This window comes from Pelophylax lessonae (assembly GCF_965119305.1).
Source record: "Pelophylax lessonae genome assembly, chromosome: 4".
Lineage (NCBI taxonomy): Eukaryota > Metazoa > Chordata > Amphibia > Anura > Ranidae > Pelophylax > Pelophylax lessonae.
The window spans coordinates 581,708,380-581,727,198 of NC_138771.1; the positions used below are offsets into that span (position 1 = coordinate 581,708,380).

Consider the following 18,819-nt stretch of genomic DNA (forward strand, 5'->3'; position numbering starts at 1 on the left):
AAAATTCCTTTCTACTCCAGCTGCCCTTCTATGTAGGTGCTTTAATTATATTACTAGTTCTAACCCTCTGCCCCCTGAAGCTGGCACATGTGATGGTTCTGCCAAAACCAGGGAAGGATCCTCAGTGCTGCGCTAACTACAGACCCATTTCCCTGTAAATTCTGACACCAAAACTACTGGCTACAATTTTGGCTCTTCGCCTCCAGGACCACCTTGTGACCTTGGTTCACCCAGATCAGACAGGTTTCATGGCGGGTTGTGAGGCCAAAGACAACACTATTCAGGCCTTGCATGTTCTCCATTGGGCGCAGCACAGACCGAATCAGACACCCTGTGTAGTTCTATCAATGGATGCCAAAAAGGCTTTTGATAGGGTGAATTGGACCTATATGATGGAAGTATTGAGGGGATTGGGTCTAGGTGGCCACATGATGGGATGGGTTTTTGCCCTCTATAGAGAACCTAGGGCCAGGGTCAAAGTTAATGGTACACTCTCTGTCTATTTTAGCATACATAATGGGACATGGGAATGGTGTCCCCTATCCCCTTTACTATTTGCTGTGGTCTTGGAACCCTTCTACAGGACAATTAGGGGGAATATAAATATTTCTGCAATACATATCAGATCCATGGAACAAACTTTACAGACTTCCTTTCCTTTTGTTTGGCAAACAGACTTAAGATGACAATCCTGCCTAGAATAATTTATATCCTATGTACCGTACCAATAACCCAATAACCCAATAATAAAAACATGTTTAAGCAACTACGCAGAGAATTTCTGACTTTTGTGTGGAAAGATAGATATCCTAGATTAGCCCATGACCTTCTCCATAGACACAAACTGGATGGTGGTGTTTGTTTCCCTGACATAGCTCTATATTACAAGGCCATGGTCCTAGTTTGCATATTAAACTGGTGTCATGACTCATTGAGTAAAATGTGGGTCCCACTGGAAAAAAACACTGGCGGGGGGGAACCTTGCAGGAGCCCCTTGGATTCCTCTTGGCTTTGGAGGACTTTCGACCTGGACATCCTCACTGAAGTGAGCCTCCCTATCTGTATGGGATTGATTAATTGCCTTGGGCCAATATGCTCCCCAAACATCCCCACTGGTGCCTCTAGGAGGCTATTCTTGGTTTCAGCCCGGGGAAGAGCTGGGATTCTTCAATTCCTGGGGCTCTGACAGGAAAGTTGCCTGTGCCAAGTATGCTCCACAAGGCATTTCTATCTCCCCTTTTTTGCTTCAAACATCATATGGTACTATTCCCTTCACTTCCTGGAGACATCCCCAAATAGCAGACTTTCTCAGTAAATTATAACCCAGACTGCGAGCCTTCAATACACTTATCACCTTTGAATCCTTATGTATTGACCTCCCTGATTTCAAACCCCTACTGTCACAAATGTATAAGCTTGTGCTTGGCATGCAAACTACATCTGTCCTCTATTACATCAGAGACTGGGAGAGAGAGCTACGGCAGGATTTCAGTCCGCCACAGATAAAAAAGATGACCAGATCAACACACACTACCTCCATTAGCTCTCGTATCCAGGAAACCTCATATACATTTCTTGCTAGATGGCATAGGACCCCATCCCACCCAGCCCAGATGTTCTGGCAGATGTCCACTGCTGGAGGGGGTGCGACCAGTGGGGTACATTTCTCCACCTAAGGTGGTCATGTCCAATGATTAGGTTCTTCTGGGGGGGCCATTACCCCATGGATCCAGAAAACAACCCATAGCCCTATATAGTTCTCCCCCATGCATTTTCCTTTCCATGGGGCCCCCTCATCAGCTAAAATATATAGGAAGAGTGTCAAACCACATTTATTAAATGTAGCCAAATCCTTGGTAAAAAAAATCAGTGTGTCCCACGTTGTTTGATCAGCAAAGGGAGGTGGATGCTATTATGGAGGCAGAACGGTGGATACATATGGTCAGAGACCAGCAGGAACAATTCAGAGATACTTGGTCAGACTGGATGTATTATTCAATATTGAGTTGGCCCACCCTTTGCAGCTACAAAATCTTCAACTCTTCTGGGAAGGCTGTCCACAAGGTTTAGGAGAAGTGCATTTGTGAGGTTTGTGCTTACACTTTTGTGTGGTTTCTGCTACGTTTATGGTACTTTGTACTTTCTGTAAAACTTAATAAAATGTCATTATATAAAAAAAGATCCTTGGTTGGTACAAACCTACAACATACTGCTGCAAAGTATAAAGTACTTGACTGAGGTATAAGAGATATCACGGCTGCTTTACCTTAAAACCCAACCTACTTCTTACAAAAATGTAAAACAAACAACACCTTAAACCTCTTGGGTTAAAAGGCCATAGCAGCCATTTTATTAAACAAAATACAATTTGGTTACATAATAATTGCTTTTAAATTAACTGAACAACAATGACCCAAAATTGAGTACAGTGACTAACCTTTTCAACTAACCTCGTTAATGTCTAGGGTCTTGGAAGGCAACTTATATTAACCAACTGGCTGTATCTACCATCAAAATAGACTTCGAGGCCCTCAGCCGCAACTACACTGGCTCGAGGACTATTACTATTAAGATACCCTCGATACAGCCAAATGACTCATAACCATTACTGTCTTAAATTGTTATCAAGGTAGGTACACCCATACCTGAGATGAGCCCCACCCCTCCTTTTCACCTTTTTAACACCGTCACAGCCTTCCAAGACCCTGAGACCCCTGCTAACTGCTATGACAACAACTCCCGGAAGCCGACTCTCCCAAAACCAAACTTGCCCCCAGTCCATCCCGTCCTGGGCAACCCCATGAACAACATACCCTGAAAAGGAGTGCACCACCAAACCCGAAAACAAAACAAAACAGAAGAACGTTGAAAAAAGGGGAGCGAGGGAGAAGCTAGTTCCACGCTGTCCTGCTCCGACATTCTTTCTGCTGAGACACTAAAGTGCTTCATGTTAATGCCAGAGCTATTATGATTTTGACTTATCCTTCTAACTAGATGGTTTATATATTTTACAATGTAGGTGTGAAATGGCATGACTTAGTTGGGCAGATATAATAAAAGGTCTTGTTGTAGGAACCTGGAATAATATAATAAGTTTCCTGATAACACTTCAAGATCTTGTTCCTTCTCCAGCTGGTGAAAGAAGATGCAACAGACTTATAAGCTTATCTTTCCCCTCTTCTTTTCATGCTCCTTCTGAGCACATAAGCATTGTACATGGTGCTGCTTCTTTCTGTCCTAGTCTGAGCTCTGCTGTTCAGAGACAGAAAGAAGCTAAATTAAATTTGGGTACATACACTGTAATAAAAAATAAACACATTTGATAACATATTAATGACCATAAAGCTGCATTGATCTGCCTTTTACTGTATATCTGCCTTGAGCTCAGCTTGAAGGAATTATTTCTATTTGGCTGCAATGTGTTAATATAGTATGCATTATTGTTGCCTTTTCCACATTTGTTCTTCCCTTTGATTTGGCTAGGTTTTGCGATATATCCACTGTAAAGTTTTATTTCTGCACCCTTCTGATTCTTCTTATGTACTTAATTCATGTTTTCTCATCACAACAGGCAGAGAATCAGCTTAATTCAACAGCAAAAACAATCAGCCAGATTCTCGCAGTCAAGAATGACTCTTCCACTTTAAGCAATGCTCAGACCTCTGAATTTCTGAATAACATAGAGACTGCTGCACTGATATCTTTTACTCAAGCACCTAGGACACAACGTGTGAGCACTCCCAACCTAGGTGAGAACTTGTTTTAACTTTGTTTTTGAGTGCTAATGTGAAGTCTAGTGTCAAGATCCTTGGTTCCATGGTCATGCTTGGAACTTGAAGATCTATAGGGTGACTGCTCAACCTCTCATTGAAAGCCATGTCATGTTCATTGCTTATAGGCATGCAATCTTTGGTGACCAACAGTCCTCTTCACCTGTTTTACACACATTTTACATATATAATAACCAGGAAAACTCACTCTTCAACTGGCAAACCTTTGTAATAGATTTTTCTTGCTTTTTTCCAATGTATATATACTGTACATACTGTATATATACAGTGCCTTGAAAAAGTATTTATACCCCTTGAAATTTTCCAAATGTTTTCATGTTACATTACAACCAAAAACTTAAATGTATTTTATTGGAATTTTATGTGATAACCCAACAGGAAGTGGCACATACTGTAATTGTGAAGTGGAAGGAAAATGATAAATGGTTTTCAAAATTCTTTACAGATAAATATCTGAAAAGTGTGACGTGCATTTGTATTCAGCCCCCTATACTCTGATACCCCTAACTAAAATCTAGTGGAACCAATTGCCTTCAGAAATCACCTAATGGGAGACCCACGTCTGCCAGCTGGTTGGAGTCCAGATAAAAGCCGAATTTGGCTTTGATCGGGTCTCCGACGTAGTAACCCGGAAGCGGCCTGGCCGTCATGGCCATGTTACTCTGCGGCTAAAGTTGCCGAATTTAAAAAAACTGTCAGTATTCAAAAATGCAGATTTCACCATTTTGAATACATTGAAGTGCAGTGGAGGGGTCTGGGGTCCCGATCCTTCCATAAAGAGTACATGTCACTGCCTATTACTGTCACAAGGGATGTTTACATTGCTTGTGACAGCAATAAAAGTGATCAGATTTTTATTTATTTTTTTAAAACTATGCTAATATTAAAAAATTAAATAGGAAAAAATAAAAGCGTTAAAGCGCCCCCATCGCCTTGAGCTCGCACACGAAAAAAAATGCATACATAAGTTGTGCCCGCAAATGAAAGCAGTGTTCAAACCACACATGTGTGGTATTGCCGCAATCGCCAGAGAGAGAACAATAACTCAAAAAAAAAAAAAAGAGCTACTCTGTAACTCTAAACTGGTAACTGTTAAAATTTTTTAAAGCATCGCCTATGGAGGTTTTTATGTACCGTAGTTTGTCTCCCATTCCGCGGGTGTGAGCAATTTTAAACCATAACATGTTAGGTATCTATTTACTCAGTGTGACATCATCTTTCACAAAATACAAAAAAAAGTGGGATAACTTTACTGTATAGATTTTTTTTAAATGCAGTGAATTGCATTTTTTCCAAAAAAATGGCGTTTGAAAGACTGCTGCACACTCCAGCATGACAAAAAATATTGCAACAACCGCCATTTTATTTTCAAGAGTCTTTGCTAAAAAATATATACAATGTTTGGGGTTCTAAGTCATTTTCTAGCTAAAAATACAGATTTTAACTTGTAAACAACGTGTCAGAAATGGACTTGGTCCAGAAGTGGTTAATCTCAGTATAAATACAGCTGTTCTGTGAAGCCCTCAGAGGTTTGTTAGAGAACCTTAGTGAACAAACAGCATCAAGAAGGCCAAAGAACACACCAGACAGGTCAGGGATAAAGTTGTGGAGAAGTTGAAACCGGGTTATTTTGTAAAAAAATATCCCAAGCTTTGAACATCTCACGGAGCACTGTTCAATCCATCATCCGAAAATTGAAAGAGTATGGCACAACTGTAAACCTACCAAGACATGGCCATCCACCTAAACTGACAGGCGGGGCAAGGAGAGCATTAACCACTTACCGCAAATCGACGTAGACCTACGTCAGCTACAAAAAGTGGCTGTACCGGGGTGATGCCTGCAGCTAGAAGCATCATCCCGGTACCATTTTTTAGAGCCGGCGGTCGGCTTTCAGGTGGTAATGACCGATGCAGCTTGGGAGCCGCTGGATCGTTACCCCAGTGAGCGGGATGGGACGCCCCCCCTCCCGCTGCCTTTCGCGGATCTGCCCGGGTCTCCTGTCCCGCCGGTTGGTTGAAGTCCTAATCAAAGCTGGATTTAGCATTGATCGGGTCTCCGATCACGTAACCCGGAGGCGGCGTCCATGACGTCACATCCGGTTACTTGGCTGCTAAAGGCGCTGAATTTAAAAAGTGACTGTATTCAAAAATGCAGTTTTCGGCATTTCAAATACATTGAAGTGCAGTGGAGGGGTCAAGGGTCATAAAGAGTACCTGTCACTGTCTATTGCTGTCACAAGGGATGTTTACATTGCTTGTGACAACAATTAAAGTGATCAGATTATTTATTTCTTTTTAAAACCTGTGTTAAAATTAAAAAAAAAAAATAGGAAAAAAAAATTTAACTGCCCCTGTCGCCGTGAGCTCGCGCACGAAAGAAAATGTATATGGAAGTCGCGCCTGCAAATGAAATCGCTGTTCAAACCACACATGTGAGGTATTGCCACAATTGGCAGAGCGAGAGCAATCATTTTAAAAAAAACAGCTACTCTGTAACTCTAAACTGGTAACCGGTAAAATGTTTTAAAGCGTCGCCTATGGAGATTTTTATTGACCGTAGTTTGTCGCCATTCTGCGGGTGTGCGCAATTTTAAACCGTAACATGTTTGGTATCTATTTACTCAGCATGACATCCCCTTTCACAATATACAAAATAAATGGGCTAACTTTACGGTTTAGTTTTTAATGCAGTGAAATGTAATTTTTCCCATAAAAATGGCATTTGAAAGACCGCTGCGCAAATACCGCATGACAAAAAATATTGCAATGACCGCCATTTTATTCTCCAGAATCTTTGCTAAATATATATATATATATACACCGTATTTTTCGGCGTATAAGACGACTGGGCGTATAAGACGACCCCCCTATTACACGATCTACCGGTAATACTTATACTTAGGTTACCTTGGAGATATTCTACTCGGCGTATAAGACGACCTCCCATTTTTGGGGGATTTTTTTGAGGTTCAAAAGTAGTCTTATACGCCAGAAAATACAGTATATAATGTTTGGGGGTTCTAAGTAATTTTCTAGCAAAAAATACTGATTTTAACTTGTAAACAACATGTGATAGAAATGGGCTCGGTCCTTAAGTGGTTAATCAGAGAAGCTGCCGATATGCCCATGGTAACTCTGGAGGAGCTGCAGAGATCCACAGCTCAGCACAGGACAGAATCTGTCCACAGGAAAACTATTAGTCGTACACTCCAAAAATCTGGCCTTTATAGAAGAGTGGCAAGAAGAAAGCCATTGTTGAAAGAAAGCCATAAGAAACGATATGTGAGGCAGAAAACTAACACTGCACATCACCCTGAACACACCATACCCACTGTGAAGCATGGTGGTGGCAGCATCATGTTGTGGGAATGCTTCTCCTCAGCAGGGACAGGGAATCTGGTCAAAGTTGATGGGAAGATGGATGGAGCCAAACACAGGGCAATCTTAGAAGAAAACCTGTTAGAGTCTGCAAAAGACTTGAGACTGGGGCGGAGGTTCACCTTCCTGCAGGTCAACGACCCTAAACATACAACCAGAGCTACAATGCAATGGTTTAGATCAAAGCATATTCATGTATTAGAATGGCAAAATCAATGCCCTGACCTAAATCCAATTGAGAATCTGTGGCAAGACTTGAAAATTGCTGTTCACGGACGCTCTCCCTCCAATCTAACAGAGCTTGAGCTATTTTGCAAAGAAGAATGGGCAAAAATGTCTAGATGTGCAAAGCTGGTAGAGACATATGCCAAAAGACTTGCAGCTGTAATTGCAGCGAAAGGTGGTTCTACTGACTCAGTGGGGCTGAATACAAATACACACCATACTTTTCAGATATCTATTTGTAAAAAATGTTGAAAACCATTTATCATTGCCACTTTGTGTTGGTCTATCACAAAAAATCCCAATAAATAACATTTACATTTTTGGTTGTAACATGACAAAATGTGGAAAATTTCAAGGGGTATGAATACTTTTCCAAGGCACTGTATATTTATGTACATTATGCATATATTGGAAAAACAGCAAGTGAAATCTATTACAAAGATTTGGCAGTTAAAGAAATACACTGCAATGAATAAAGGATAAGTTCACCTTTTGTAACATGTTATACCCGTATTTAGGGTCTATCATATAACATGTTACTATAAAGCCCCTGTCCGCACCCCCTTATCTCCCCTTGACAGCGGACAGAGGATCTTTTCCCCACACTTGCTGCCGTCACAATCTAAAAACAGGGCCACTTTGCTGTGCTTCACCAAAATAGCCCTGTCATTCATTCACAAAGCTTAAGTGTTAAGGTAAAAAACCCTTTTGACTTTAGGCGCATTTTAAAGCGGTAGTAAACTGCCATCTTCACCTCGTCTTACTTTTGAGTTTGGGAGTTCCAGCAGTATATAGCAGTCTTATGACTTATATTAGTGTCTGGTTAAAGCATGTCGAATTTTTCATTCTCCCTTGATTGCAGGACCCCTGACCCTCTATCTGTATTTCAATAGTTTTTAATTGAAGTTTTTCACAATGTAAGATGAGTACATAAAACATAAAAGTAGTAAAGCTAAACAAGTCTAATGTGCTATTTAACATCAATGTTGTACATGAAACCAACCAAGTTCTTAATTAGCTTATGAACACAAAGGCATATTATTGTTGATGCTCACGTATTGGTCAAAGTAGTGTCCCCTTCTCCTGGACACCCCATTGGGAGCATGCTGTGTCTTGGGGTGGGGGGCACAACTTCCAACCTTTACCTTTATCGGCGGGTGTGGAGATGCGATTCGGTGTACATCTTGTGGTATGTATACGTTCCTCGATCATGCGATCGAGGGCGAATACAAATGCACAAAATGTAAGCACGTTGCTTCCCTGGAAGCTCAGGTCTTAAACCTAGGAAAGCAGCTGGCAACACTGAGAAGACTCTCCATACCGAAGGATAGCTGGGATTGTACCTGACGGGTGCAGGCCGGGGCCTGCACAGAGGAGGGTGGAGACACAGAGGTGCAGGCATTAGAGCAGAGTAGATGGGTGACAGTTAGGAGGGGTAGAAGGGAACAAGGCAAGGAGGCTGGCCCTGGGCTGGAGCACGATGTTGGGGATGTTGCGTGATGTTGGGGAAACCAGTCAGGGACCAGCATTGCTGGAGCAGAGCGACGCCCCTAGCTGCCAGGGGAAGAACTCCTCCAGTGAGGCCGGGAGAAAGGGAAAGGAAAGACAGGTGCTGGTGGTAGGGGACTCAATCATTCGAAGGACATATAGTGCAATCTGTCACAAAGACCGTGAGCGCCGAACAGTCAGTTGTTTACCGGCACTCGGGTTCGGCACATCACGGATCGGGTGGACAGATTACTGGGTGGGGCTGGGGATGACCCAGCTGTCATGGTACACGTGGGTACCAATGACATAGGCAGAGGAAGATGGAGAGTCCTAAATGATTTCAGGGACTTAGGCGCTAAGTTGAGGAGTAGGACCTCCAAGGTAGTATTTTCAGAACTACTACCCTACCTGTACCTCAAGCCACACCAGAGAGGCAGCGGGAGATTAGGGAAGTTAACAAGTGGCTGAGGAGCTGGTGTAGTAAGGAGGGTTTCGGGTTCCTGGAGAACTGGGCCGACTTCTCAATCGACCACCGACTCTTTGGTAAGGACGGATTGCACCTAAATGAGGAATGTGCAGCCATACTGAGTGAGAGGATGGCCAAAAACTTAGAGGGGCTTTTAAACTAGGTGATAGGGGGGAGAGTACAGATGTGGAATCAGACAGCGGGGAGCAAAATTCAGAGGGCACAAATGGGGACATTAGTGGTAGGGTGTTTAGAGTACCTAAATCCAAGGTGGATATGGGGAAAGATCACAAGAGCAGCCTAAAAACAACATCAAACGAGGATATAGTATGCAACCGGTCAAAATTACAAGGTTTGTATACCAATGCCAGAAGCCTGGCAAACAAGATGGGAGAGCTGGAGCTGCTGATGTATGAGGAGGACTTAGATTTTATGGGGATAAAAGAGACTTGGTTCGAAAGCTCTCATGATTGGATGGCGACCATTCAGGAGTATTCCCTTTATTACAGGGATAGAGAGGGTAAAAAAGGGGGAGGGGTATGTCTCTATATTAAGAATAGTGTACAGGTAAATATGAGGGATGATATTAATAATGGAGCTATGGACGAGGCAGAATCCCTATGGGTAGAACTTAAAAGGGAAAGCACTATAGGGAGCGTAATATTGGGCGTATGCTATAGGCCCCCCAACCAGAGGGAGGAGGGGGAGGCAGACCTCCTTTTACAGATAGGATTGGCAGCAAGGATGGGAAATGATATAGACTGGGCAGAAGGAGCCGTGCATTCAGCCAAGGCTCGGCAGTTCCTAAATGTTTTGCAGGACAATTTCATGGGTCAGATGGTGAACGCATCGACAAGAAACAATGCGGTACTTGACCTACTGATTACCAACAATACAGACCTGCTCACGGATATAGAAATACGGGGCAACTTAGGAAACAGCAGAGATGTATAGTAACTAAGTAGAATTACTTCACTATTGTACTTAAGTACCGAAAGGCGGTATCTGTACTTTCCTGGAGTATAATTTTTTCTCCTACTTCCACTTTTACTTCACTACATTTTTTCGATGATTTCAATACTTGTACTCCGATATTTTTTTTTTGTGCTGCATAGTTACTCGTTACAATTATAAAAATTACCACTGCCAGAACAGTAGATGGCAGGTTTCATGAAGTTCAAAAAAATGTGTATAATGTCATGTGTAAATCAGCGCATACGAAAATAAATGCTACTGTATGTATAAATAAAATGGTCTACAAATCTGCTGTTAAGGGGAAAGAGAACCTCCCCCAACCAAGGAGAGTCACAAGCGTACATAGACCTTTTTTCTGGTAAGAGGCTGATTTTGCTTTTTTCACTAGAAGTTGAGAGCACAGGTTTTGCAGTTTTGTTTCACTGGAAGAGACTATTTGGATATTATTTTGCACTTACCTTCATCCGCCGGGTAAGGGGGAAATTAACAAGGTGGTGGGAGTCTGCACCTATTATTTGGAATAGCACCTGTTTGATTCCTGCACCTTTAAAAGATATTCATCTTGTTTTGTCACATATATATGGTATTATGGCATTATATATGGACTTTTTATTGGCTTTTATTTCAGACACTCTTCCTTTATTTCATTATTGGAATGTATTGTTGTATATCACATTGGTTTATATATGATTTTGCGCACCAATAAGCTGTGGAGAAAAAAAAACATGCAGGGAAGAGAAGGAGGGATGCTTTAAAGGGGAAAGGGAGGGACATTCTTAATCTGTTTTTGTTTACAAAAAGTTACAGCCAAAGGAATTGTGATTATCCTTTAGGTTAATCATTTGAAATAATAAAAAACAATATGATTATCAAACTTTTGACTTCTTTCTTTAATAACTACATAACACAGTACTTGTACTTTTACTTTCAGTACTTGAGTAGCAATTTTTTTCTAAAAAACTACTGGTACTTTTACTTTCAGTACTTGAGTAGCAAAATTAAAAAAAAAAAAAACTACTTGCAATACTTAAGTACAAAAAAATGTTGAATACTTTAGTACTTCTACTCAAGTCACTTTTTGATAGAGCACTTCCACTTCTACTCAAGTAACTTTTTGATCGAGCACTTGTACTTTTACTCAAGTATGGGTTTTAAGTACTTTATACAAGTGTGGGAAACAGTGACCATAGGTCAATAGGTTTCAGTATTAATTACAGTAATAGGAAACACAAGGGTAATATAAGGACACTGAATTTCAAAAGAACCAATTTCCCTAAACTGTGCTCTCTGCTAGAAAATATTAAATGGGATAGAACCCTGGGAACAAAAAACACGGAGGAAAAATGTGAATGCTTCAAGAGCATACTTAACAAAGGGATTGGCCAGTGCATTCCAAAGGGAAATACATTTAAAAGAGCAAAACTAAACCCTGGGTGGCTAAACTCCAACATAACAATGTATATTAATACTAAAGAAAAGGCCTTCAAAAAATACAAGGCTAAGGGGTCATTGGCAGCATTCAAGCATTACAAAGAGTGTAATAAGAAATGTAAAGACGAAATCAATGCGGCTAAAATAGAACACGAGAGACATATAGCGGAAGAGAGTAAAAAGAACCCCAAGAAATTCTTTAAGTATATAAACAGTAAGAAAGTGAGGCCAGAACGCATTGGCCCCATAAAAGACGACAAAGGAAATTTGACCACAGAGGACAGAGAAAAGGCGGAAGTGTTAAATAATTTCTTCACTTCAGTCTTCACAAAAGAATCGGGGGGCTACACTAACCCAGCTTGTAATGCTAAACTAAATAATACACCTCAGGAAGCACCCCTATGGCTAACAGAGGATGGACTTAGAACTAAACTAGAGAAAATGAACATAAATAAATCACAGGGACCGGATGGCTTGCACACGAGGGTTCTTAAATTCTTAAAGAGCTCAGCCAGGTGATTGCCAAACCATTATTCTTGATCTTTAAGGATAGTGTACAGATGGGTATGGTGCCAGCTGATTGGAAAAAAGCCAACGTGGTACCAATATTTAAAAATGGGCCGAGATATATCCCGGGTAACTATAGGCCAGTCAGCCTAACATCAGTAGTCTGCAAGATTTTGGAGGTGATGTTAAGGGACCACATACAAGACTTTAGTAATGAAAATGGTATTATTAGCAGTAATTAGCATGGATTCATGAAAAATCGTTCTTGCCAAACCAATCTATTAACCTTCTACGATGAAGTGAGCTGCCACCTAGATAAAGGTAAACCTGTGGATGTGGTGTATCTGGACTTTGCAAAGGCATCTCTTCCACAAGGAGTCATATCAGCAGGGAGCATCGATAGTTTCAAAAAACGAACAGGTGGGCACCTTAAAGACCAGAACATAAATTCAATGTACGGTTAACAGCAAATACACACACACATCATAGGTTGAACTGGATGGACTGATGTCTTTTTTCAACCTCACAAACTATGTAACTATGTAAACTTATCTTTCCTTCAATATATTTTTAATGAAATCATAGTTATACAAATTGGAACAAGGTAAGGGAATACAATCATACAGCTTTCGGCAGTCGTGGGACTGGTAATAGGGGTGTGACAAGAGAATAATAATGTAGGGTTATCTGGGGTTTATACTGTGGTAATTAAGGTGAATCAGGACTGTAAAATAGTAGATTCTGTGGTTGGGATTAGCAAGGTTTTCGGTATAGATCTGTTTCGAGGCCATTGGATCCATGGTAGCCATAATGTGAATGCTTTGGTGTAGTCTCCTTTATTGGATGCCATCATGAGTTCATATGAGCAGTGAGTGCTCTCTAATTCAAGGGTGTCGGAGATGGTAGGTGGTTGTTTTGATTTCCACCCTTTTGTCAAGCTTAACCTGGCAGCTAGAAGAATATGTGTTGTAACATGTCGGTAGGAGGGATAGATATTCTCTATTTTTAGATTTAGGAGGGCTAAAGCAGGTGCAAGGGGGATGTGAGTCCCAGAGATGTCACCTATAATCATAAAGATTTGTTTCCAGAAGTGTTTCAGAGATGGGCAATCCCAAAAGGTATGGAGCATATCTCCTGTGGCTAAACAAGGATAGTCTTGTTGGTGTTAAGTACCATCTGAGTGAGATCTTTTGGGACATTTCCCATAGGGAGGAGCAAAAGGTAGATTGATAAATTGATTGAAAGGTTTCAGCCATTGTTTGTCTGAAAAGGAAATTCCAAGATCTAACTCCCACCGAAGGAATGAGTTATGTTTTGTAAAAGTACGCTTTTGATGTAAATAGTTATATACTAGAGAGATAACTTTCTGTGAGAGCTGAGGTAAATTGAGGTATGACCAGATTTTTTGGGGAAGTTTGCAAAATGGATTGGGTAGTTTTAATACACAATGTCTTATGCGGATATACTGTAGGTAAAGTACTCAGAAGCAGGGAGGCTGACTTCCTGTCTTAGGCTCGAAAATGATTTAATGTTGGACTTGTAGTATATGTCTTAAATGTGTTTGATACCTCATTTACACCACTGTGCTAAAGAGAGATTAGATATTAGGTTTCTTGTAAGGTAGAGGTGGAGAGAAGTTATATGGGGAGGTTGTGGAAGAATTCACTATCCTTTTCCATGCTTGTGCTGAAGTTTCCATTGGGGGAGATATGGCGGAAGGGGTGATCGCCCCCAAAGGCATCCCTAGGATCCACGGACTAACTAGGTTAGACCGGATAAGCAAGGAGGTTTCTATTTGGCCCCATAGGGTTTCGGGAGATGGTTGAAACCATTCTCTCAATTGTGATATCACTGTGGCAAGGTAATAGTCTTCAAGGCCGATATAGCTGGAGTCTCCAATAGACCTATGTTTAATGAGTTTTGAATGGGCACAATGGGGTTTCTTGCCTTGCCATATGTATTTACTTAGCATGGATTGTAGAAGTAGGAAAAATTTAGGAGGAATAGGTATAGGGAGGGTTCTGAAGAGATAGAGTATTTGTGGCAGGTGTATCATTTTAAAAGAAGCCAATCTGCCTGACCATGACATGTCGTCTTTTGCTAGTTGGTGGAGTTATGTTTGTAATTTTGAGGCTAAGGGGCTGTAGTTGGCTGATAATAGGCGTTTCAGTGATTTGGTGAGTTGAATACCTAGGTATGAGATACTGCTATTTGCCCAGGTGAAGGGGAATTGCATTTGTAATAAGTTTCTAGTGGTGCCATCTAAACCTAGGTCCAGGATGAACGACTTGGTTTCATTTACTTTCTAGTAGGATACTTTGCTAAATGCTTGTAGAGTTTTATTTATCTCCACCAGGAAAGAAGAAAGACTTGTAATCATTAGAATGACATTGTCAGCAAATAAGCTGATCTTGTGTGATGACTGGCCAATGCTAAATCCAGATATGTGTTGGCTGGCTCTAATGTGCTCTGCTAGGGGTTCCATCAGCAAGTTAAATATTAAAGGGGATAGTGGGCAGCCTTGTCTGGTGCTGTTAGATATTTGAAAGGGTTGTGATAACATTTCAGAGGAATATACCCTTGCGGAGGGTGTTGTGTAGAGGGCGAGTATTGCATTTAAGATATTCCCCTGCAAATTTATGCAGAAATTGCTAAAGGTATGTCCAGTGCATTCTGTTGACGCCTTCTCTGCATCTAAATGCAAGAGCAGAGAAGGCATTCTGGTGTATTCAGAGCTTGTGAGTGATGGTCATGGTATAGGAGAACTCATCCCCAGTGATAAGGAGATACACAGGCAGATATCCTGAAGTGTATTGGAGGTGCCGTTGTATCCTGGTTATCGGCTGAAATTGCCATTGTTGTCCTGTCTCTGCTTGAATTGACCCCCTGTAATTTAAGGGGTCCACTCCATCTGGTAAGCCTTGAGTGCACACCGGGTGATCCTGTTATTTTGGTGGAGGTGTTGAAGTTTACTAAGTGCTGAAGTTATTATCACCAATCATCTATTCATAATTATTCACATTGGACATTTTATTTTGTTCTTCATTCATTGAGATCCATTGTGGACTGTCAAGTGGTTGCAATATATTCATACATTTTTATATATTTATTTAATTTACATCTGCTCCTGCAATTCTTTGTGTGTACTGCCAAGCAATTGCACAGTCACTTATAATTGTTTGCATTTGCACTTTTTATAATTGCACCTTTATTCACATGTGCACTTTATCACAAGCTTTGTGGTTCTCACAAGTGTAATTTGGTTGAGCGCAACCTCTATTTAGTAATAATTACTTATTTTCAGCTTGATGGATAATATTGATGAGTCGTCTGGTGGCATCAGAAGATTGGCGATCTTTAGTGATATTGGTCTAAAATTTTGGGGATAGGTCGGCTGGCTTTGGGAGAGTGATTTTTCAAGCTTTCCCTCTAGGGAGGGATCTAATAACAGATTGTATTTCTTGTTCTGGGAATGGCTCATTGAGGGATGCGAGCTGTGAGGATGATAGGGATGGGAGATTAATCTGGTTAAGGAAAGAATTGATGTCTTCCATAGAGGGCTAATAGGTGGAAGAGTCTTGTTTAATATTATATAGATCGCTGTAGTATGTGCTAAAAGCATCTGCAATACCTAGGGGGGCTCAGTATTTTGTCTTTGGTGTGGGGGTGGTACAGATAATCTTAATTTTGACTCGATGGCCTTTAATACAGCGAGCCAAAGCTTTCCCGACGCTGTTAGAAGTAGAGTGTGTGCTAGCTTTCAATTTGCGTTGTATCTTTTCAAAAGACTCTAGAAGAAAAAGTCTTAGCTCTTGCCTTAGAGACATGAGTTTAGCTGATAGTGATGATAGGGGATGTGACTTATTTTGTTGTTGTAGAATAGATTTTTGATTTGGGACATGAGGGTATCTAGACGCTGCATCCTTTACCTTTTTACACGAGAGCCTAATTGTATACATACTCCTCTTAAAAAAGCTTTGTGTGGGTTCCACACCATACCAGGGTCAGAAACAGTGCTCACATTGGTGTTGAAGAATAAATGATTTAAAAGATTCTGGACGTGCAACTGATGTTTTAGTAGAAATGTATTCACACGCCAGACAAAGATAGTAATGCTGATAGGTGCGTGGTCTGACCATGATATGGTATGAATATTAGAGGATTTTACTTTTTGCAATAACCATTTATCTGTAAGAAACAGGTCGATTCGATGCGTAAGTAGTGAAAGGACAAAAAGTACATGTAGTCACATTCAGTTCAATGGTAACATCTCCAGACATTAAAGAGATCTTGAGCGTGAAAGAAATTCATCAGATGAGATTGATGTCGCTTAGCTGCAGAAGATGAGTTCAGGTGTGCATCAGGAACAATATTAAAGTCTCCGTAGACGATGAGATGACATTGTTGGGATTTTTTAGCAACATTCTCGTTGAGGAAAGACATTTGATGCGCATTAGGGGCATAGATGTTCATCAGCGCGTACAGAGTGTTGTTTATGGAAAAAACAAGAACAATACATCTGCCATTGGGGTCCAGGATTTTGTTATGGAGCTGGAAGGCTGCTGTATCTTTAACAGCATTCATGACTCCCCTTTTTCTTAATGAAAAAGATGCTTGGAAAATGTGCGGGTAGTGTTTGTTAGAGCATGAAATGCGTCTCCTGAACACAGAGTATGTCACAATTGTGTGTGTAGGCTGTTTTCCACAGTGAGTGTCTCTTAGCTGGATGGTTAAGCCCGCTGGCATTTATTGACAGAATGTTGATAGGCATTATGGAAGGAGTGTATATAGTGGGAGTTGAACACTCACAGTTAGCTTAATCCGTGTGGAGTAGAACTCGGTTGCTGGTCTGAAGAGGTCGTTGTGAAGGTATATAGTCCGATGAGACCAATGCTGTGATAATTCAAGTTCGGGACTGAAAAGCTGAAAGAAGGATGGATGGTTAATGTGTAAAGCAAACAACAAGTGATCGTTATATTATACTTGGATAACTATAGTGAGGTAACGTAGTGGAATAAAAAAGCTGAAATCAGCAGATCCACAGTGGAGGAACAGTTAGTTAGGTGGTGCTAACAGGTTTAGAGCGGTGGACTGAGGAGAAATGACTCATGCTGCTATTGGCCCTCCATAAGGCCGGATTATCCAGGTTTTGGTTGGTGCTTCCCATGGTGGTTGCGGCGATTGATGGCTGGATTTTTTGAAGCCGATGGAGTGTTTGGATCATGGGGTGGGTTAACGATGATGCCCCATTTGTAGAGGAGTTTCATCCCTCCTGAAAGATTAGTGACTATATGAGAAGTTCCATTTGTGGTGATCAGTAGTGTTGCCAGATAACGCCACCTGTATTGTATTTTATGGTTGTGCATAGCCTTTGTGATAGCGTTAAGCTGCCTTCGCAGTTGAAGAGTATATTTTGATAAATCTGGAAAGAGTTTGACGTTTCCGTACGGTGTAGGAAGAGATGACATAGACCTTGTGGTGGTAAGTAGATGCTCTTTTACATGAAAGAAGTGTACCCGCATGAGTACATCCCTGGGTCCCGGATCTGCTAAATGTGGCGGTTTGGATATACAGTGTAATTGGTCGATTGTTATTTCAAGTGACAAGGTGTCAGGTAAAATGGCATGAGATTCCGTGCATAATTAGGGAGGTCATTAGGTGGAACAGATTCAGGAATTCCATGCAACTTAACTTTGTTGCAGCAGGACTTGTCCTCTAGGTTCACCAATTTTGCCTTGATCCATGACCGGTCATCTTTGACTTCCTCGTAGGCATCTACTAAGTCATTAACTGTGTTAGTGCAGTCCTCCATTTTATTTTCAATGTATGACACTCTCTCTCCCAAATTGTGCAGATCTGATGAAAATGTATTTATGAGAGATGAGCGGTCTGTTATAAGTGAGGACTGGAGTGAAAGGAGCATCTCTTTTAGCGTAGTGTCCAGTACTGGCTGCCTAGTAGTGGGGAAGGATGCCATAGATAATTGCAGGGCCTGGTTGGTCTCCAGGGGTTAAATTCCTGGCTTTCTCCAGGTATTGCAAATGGTGGGGCATCAATCCTCATGCAGGCTTTTGCTAGGCTGCCTGACATTGGGCTACTCCTTGCTGAGTGGTTAGGGGACAAGGGAAGCAGCTGTGACTCTGTGTCTCCCTGAGTTGCATCAGGGAGATAAGTGTAGGCAGAGGAGGAACGCGTGGCTGACGGGCCAGCGCCATCTTGGGAATGACTGACCTGCAGCGCTGGCTTCAAGAAGAAAGCTGTGAGCCTTTTTGGCCGGTGTTCCGCTTTCTTCTTCTTCCGTGAAATGGTGGTGAAGGGTGTCTGGGGTGATTTGAGGCTTGGGCCCGCCATCGCTCCCTCAGTCTACTCAGCCAGCGGAGCTCTCGGCTCAAGCGCCCATCTTTAGGGCCGAAAGATGGATGCTTGAATATGGCTGAATTTGGACCGCACAGAGATCGCATGTAATTTTAGGAGCAGTGCGCTCTGAATTACATGCGATCTCTGTGATCGCACTAATGTGAACCAGCACTTATGGTCTTTCATATGATAAAAAAAA

General features: G+C 41.5%; 1 protein-coding gene across 1 annotated transcript in view; it reads left to right on the forward strand.

Moving 5' to 3' along the window:
* Nucleotides 1–18,819, forward strand: part of LOC309552133 (adhesion G protein-coupled receptor E1-like) — a 151,249-nt gene that overhangs the window by 26,046 nt on the left and 106,384 nt on the right. Inside the window, exon 5 of the mRNA XM_082252941.1 lies at nt 3,572–3,749. Coding sequence (XP_082109067.1) covers nt 3,572–3,749 — 178 coding nt within the window. The remainder of the gene's footprint in view (nt 1–3,571; nt 3,750–18,819) is intronic.